General features: G+C 35.2%; 1 protein-coding gene across 4 annotated transcripts; it reads left to right on the forward strand.

Moving 5' to 3' along the window:
• The first annotated feature begins 478 nt into the window (after positions 1-478).
• LOC21403571 (pentatricopeptide repeat-containing protein At5g41170, mitochondrial) lies at positions 479-4906 on the forward strand. 4 transcript variants are annotated; one of them, XM_024161989.1, is made up of 5 exons: positions 479-2419; positions 2505-2713; positions 3689-3734; positions 3836-3944; positions 4669-4906. In XM_024161989.1, the coding sequence occupies exon 1, from the start codon at positions 543-545 to the stop codon at positions 2403-2405; it is 1863 nt and encodes a 620-aa protein (XP_024017757.1). In that variant the 5' UTR covers positions 479-542; the 3' UTR covers positions 2406-2419; positions 2505-2713; positions 3689-3734; positions 3836-3944; positions 4669-4906. The 4 variants fall into 4 exon arrangements, with proteins under 4 accessions (XP_024017757.1, XP_024017760.1, XP_024017759.1 ...); XM_024161992.1 differs by lacking the exon at positions 4669-4906 and adding an exon at positions 4151-4662; XM_024161991.1 differs by lacking the exon at positions 3689-3734.
• The last annotated feature ends 416 nt before the right edge of the window (positions 4907-5322 follow it).

Here is a 5322-nt window from a genome sequence, read left to right on the forward strand (position 1 = left end):
TGTATATTTTTAGTAATTTACTTTTCAAACTTCTAATTTTAATAAGTTACCTACTCAACTTAAAAAATTATTGTAATATGCCTATTTTGACTATAATTGTATTAAATTAGTGTCGAAAAAGCACGTTCAACGAAAAATTAAAACATCCAAATTTAAATGTAGCATAAATTTTTTAATTCCTTAACTTATAATCCCTTAAATCTAATAAAAAATTTTAAGTAAATTTAATAAAATAGAGTACATTGTAATAATTTTATAAGTTTAAAAAGTTGACTACTAAAATTAAATGATTAGTTGACAATTAACTAAACCACAATAAGTTCGGAGTAATTGTGTTAAAAATCTAATTACAAATTTAGGGAACAAACTGTTAGTGTTAGTAAATATGCAATAAGTTTGGGGGTTAAATTGCAAAAAAGTCATTTTTAAATCCCACCATAGCAAGTTATCAACCCCACCCGAAAAGATAACTCAGGCGAACCAGCCCCTAGCGACGGGCCGCTATCTCGCGCACCACGCTTTGCGGCGGCTCAGATCAAGAGATGAAGATTGTTCTCACCAGAGCTTGTTCTGCTGGTATTTTTCTTTTCTCTAAGCCATTCAAAACTCAAATCCGTTCATATGCTTATCCTAATTTTGATATTAATTGCGATACTGCACGACGTTTTGAGAATTGGATCCAAACTCAATTTCGAATTCAATCAGAAAAACCTAAATCTTCGAATCCCGTTATCCAAATGCGTCCCAATCCCTCTACTTGGGCATTTAATTATCTGATCATGTCACTCTCTAATACGAATCAGCACTCGGAAGCTGTTTCTATGTACAGAAATGAGATGGGTTGTGTTCATTTTCGACCCGATATGTATACGTTCAATATTGTAATTAAATGCTTGTGCTGTTTGAAGAGGGTGGATTTGGGTTTTTCTGTTTTAGCAACTATTTTTAAGTGTGGATTTCAGCCCGATTCTCGGGTTTTGAACACTCTGCTTCACGGGCTTTGCTCGGAAGGATGGATGGGTGCGGCAATGGAGTTGTTTGATGGAACAGTAGAGAAGGAATACCCGTGTGATGAGATTACTTACGCGACTATGATTAACGGGTTTTGTAAGGGCGGGGAAACTTGGAAGGCGCTTGAGTTGCTTAAGCATATGAAGGACTATGGGAGGATTAAACCAAATGTAGGATGCTATAGTCCCATCATTGATGCTCATTGTAAAGAAAGACGAGTGGATGAGGCGCTGAGCTTGTTTGAAGATATGATGAGTGGAGATGTTGTACCGGATGTTGTTGTTTATACTTCTTTGATTCACGGATTATGCAAGAGTGACCGATGTGAGGAAGTCAAAAAGCTCATGCGTGATATGGTTCAGGGTGGAATTTCACCGAATGTTCGTACGTACAATGCTCTAATTGGTTTTCTTTCCAAGGAAAAGAAAATTGAACAGGCGATTTCGCTATTTGGATGGATGAATAGCAAAGGCATAAAGCCTGATAAAGTCACATTCACATGTTTGATTTCTGCTTTGTGCAAGACTGGGCAATGGCAGAAAGCTAGAAAATTCCTAGAAATCATGATCAGTTCTGGAATATCTCCTTGTGTTGTTACGTACACTTCTATGTTGGATGCATTGTGCAAGGAAGGGAGGATTTCAAAGGCACTTGATCTCATGAAGACAATGACTAATAGAGGTCTAAAGCCTAATATTGTATCCTATACGTCTTTAATTCATGGCCTTTGCCGTTTAGGCCAATGGATGAAAGCCTACCATTTGTTACACAAAATGAAAGATCGAAATGTCCCACCGGATGTTGTAACGTTCAACATTTTGGTGCACACTCTTTGCAATGAGAAAAGGATGAAGGAAGCCTTTTTATTAATTGATGAAATGATTCTAGAAGGTTTAAGACCAAGTGCTCTTACTCATAACATATTACTTAGAGGATTGTGCAATTCGAGACAGCTCAAAGAAGCATTTTGGTTATTGGATAAGATGGTAAGTTCAGAGATTTCTCATGATACTATATCTCTAAATCATCTTTTGAATGTTCTTTCTGAAGAAGGCATGATGGACAAGGCCCAAAGTTTGTTTGATGAAATGGTTCATCAAGGTGACGAGCCTGATTCAATAACTTACAATACAATGATCAAGGGATATTGTTTGAAAGGTGAAATGCACAAGGCAAAAGAACTATTTGAACAAATGGCATCAAAGGGTGTTCTGCCTAATAATATTACGTACAACACCTTGGCCAATGGTTACATGAGGGTTAATAGAAGAGATGTTGCTCTCCAAGTTCTCAAGGACATGGTCTGTAATGGGTTGGTCTTCGATCATGTAACACAAGGCATTTTGGAAACCATTCTTGTCAAAAAGGACTGGTGTTGGGTACAACTGAGCTAATGCTCACGAAGCTGGTATGATCTTTCAAACTTTGATTCAGACTTTCCTGTCATACATGGTAAAATATAAATATCTGTTAAGTTTGATTGTTGCTTGCAGTTTCACAAAGAAAGTTTCATGGGAATTCATAATATCTAGATGAAAAGCCCTTCATCAGACTTCTGATGCAAGTGTTCTAAGCAAATTCTGCTAAAACTACAAGAAATGAAGCTGTCATTAACTAAGAATGGCGATCAATTGCAGTGTGCTTCTTCATTCTTTGCTTTCAGTGAGTACCATACTTCCTTGGCGATTACATTCCATGTAAGGTAAGCACTATTGTTGTGGCTTTGAACTGCATAGATTCTATGATGTGCTGTCTCAGTTAAATCCATAATATACCAATTTGTATAAAATGTGTTTGTATAATTATTTGTACGATTTTTTCTTGGCTAAGTAACATAATTTGGTTCAATTCTTCCCTGGTCGTCCTTTCTTATCTTTTTGTCATTTAAATAACGTTTTTAATGCCTCCAAATTTGTAAATGATCTGTTTTCTAGTTTTGTTTCTAGTCTTCTGGCATAAGTCTTCTTTATGGATTAAGTGTCTTTTTTTTATTTTTTATTTATTTTTTGTTCTCAAAAAAGTAAAATAAAATAAAATGAAATAAAATCTCTGCTATCTTGCTCTTGTTTAGGATGATGGTGAGCAATGTAGTTTTGTTAAAGTGCTGCAGGTCTCGTGTATGTGTCTGTGAGATAAAACAAGCAGGACACCAAATATAAATTTAGGATAATCTTAGTTCTCATTCTTTAATCTGTTGCACCAAACGCACCCACAGATAGTAATTTATTGCATAAGTAGCACTAAAAATATCAATACTTCTGCAGAGTATTGTGAATAGATTGACATGAGAATTTTTAAGCACATAAATAACTATACTTAAAAGAATGTCGTAACTAACTTATAAAATATGTGATTCATAAGTTCTCATATTACTTGATACGTTATATATTTGGTACAACATTTTAGCCCCTACGAGTAAATAGGGAATATAGGAAAGACCCCTTTTAGGTTTACACCTGCTTGATTAGAGTCCTCATTACAAATAGTGGATCATGATATGATGATTTACTAGAGACGTCGATACATTGGGTTACAGTACTACATGGAAGAGAGTTGTAGATATGTATAGTTATATTGTCAAACTTGTCCTTTTCATATGGTATTAATGGATGTAGCTCGATTCTTATCTTCCAAAATTTGACATTTCATTGAGACCATTTTTTTTTTGGACATGTAGCTCGATTCCTAAATTGAGACCATTTGATGCCAAGTCTGCCTATGATGTAAGAATAAGTGCACCGGTCGCTCGGTCTTTTGCTATGAAAAAATCAATGGAACTGCAAGGGGAATCCACGCTTATCAAACAAACCTCACTATTTTGTAGGAATAAGTGCGGATGCAAAGAATTGAACCTCGGACGGAAGAGAGTCGTGGAGTGATCATCCCTTGTTGCTGTGCCAAGAGTACCATCACTATCTATGGTCGCTCGTCCGGTTAGTCAGTACAGTATAATTATTTTTGCTTTTGGCTTTGTTCTAGATGTTTGTCATTGTTTTGCAAAGGAAGGTGATTGAAAAATTTGAAATCCAAATATGTTACCACGACACTGAGAAATCACGTGGGGACGAAAACGAAAAAAAAAAATATAGTAATTGATTTTAGTTTTTGACTTTTTGCTTCATGTTTTGTCTAAATGAAGCGCAATGGAAGACACCGGCCAAATTTCATACTTACAAGTTGAACCTTCTAAAAGAAATTGTCAAACCACTTTCCGTGCACCTTCAAACTGTAGCCTCCTCGTGTGGAAAAAGTTATACCCTTGATGTAATGATGTCAAATTTTGTTAATATAAATTGATGATATAACTTCACTCGCTTTTTTCCTTTCAAGAACTCAATAAAGGAGCAAAATTGTCAACGGGTAATCTTATATTTATGTTCTCATACCCCACAAGGAGAGCTACGAAGAAATTGGGAGGAAAGGGAATACACTTTCTTTGACATTTAATAGATGTCAACCCATAATTTCAACATATATCTACTAGCAAAAACAAAAAAACAAAAACAAAAAAAATCTATATGAGTGCATATAACTATAATTCATGTCAAGTCGGGGAAGTTTCTCACACTTTTCCCGCTTTGCCTAGCTATTTATACTGGTGAATCCATGCGCTTTATTTATCAATTCTCTCCCTCTCTCTCTATCTCCCTCTCTCAGACACACATTTGTGGTGAAGATGAACAAGAAGGCAACCTTAACAAGCATCAATTTGCAAGCAAATCGGCGGAAAGTGTCGATGAAGAAACGCATCAATAGAGGATCATACTTCCCTCCTCCTAGGAAAGGAGAAATCAAACGTCGGATTTTCTCATCTTTTGTCAACAAGATGAAGAAGATAACCTCAAAATGCATTTGTATATTTTCTTTCTCCGCTGCTATAATTACTAAGCCATCACTAAAGTCCTAATGAGTTTATCATTTTTTTTTTTTATTTGTTTCTATTAGCACCTTGTGTTCATCAGTTTCATATATTGTTTTTGCTAGTATGGCTTTATTAAATATAGCTATCACCCTTTTATAAGGAACCAATGTTGAGAGCAATATTATGCTATCTCGTTATAATTTCATATCACCTCGTTTTCATTATTCCTCATACAGCTTTACATTCTATTGTGACAAGGCTTAAATGGCTTGGCTTCTTTTCTCCCCCATGATAATTTTCCCACTAAATAAATAAATGAAAAAAAGTAGCCTCTTGAGAGATATATCTAATGCTGAGCAATTCAGATTTCAAAATAAAAGCTTATCCAAAGCAAAGGAAATTATGTACCCTATACATTAGATTTCTTAATACTCAATTGATATAAGATC

Source organism: Morus notabilis, unplaced genomic scaffold, assembly GCF_000414095.1.
Source record: "Morus notabilis unplaced genomic scaffold, ASM41409v2 Scaffold698, whole genome shotgun sequence".
NCBI classification, from domain to species: domain Eukaryota; kingdom Viridiplantae; phylum Streptophyta; class Magnoliopsida; order Rosales; family Moraceae; genus Morus; species Morus notabilis.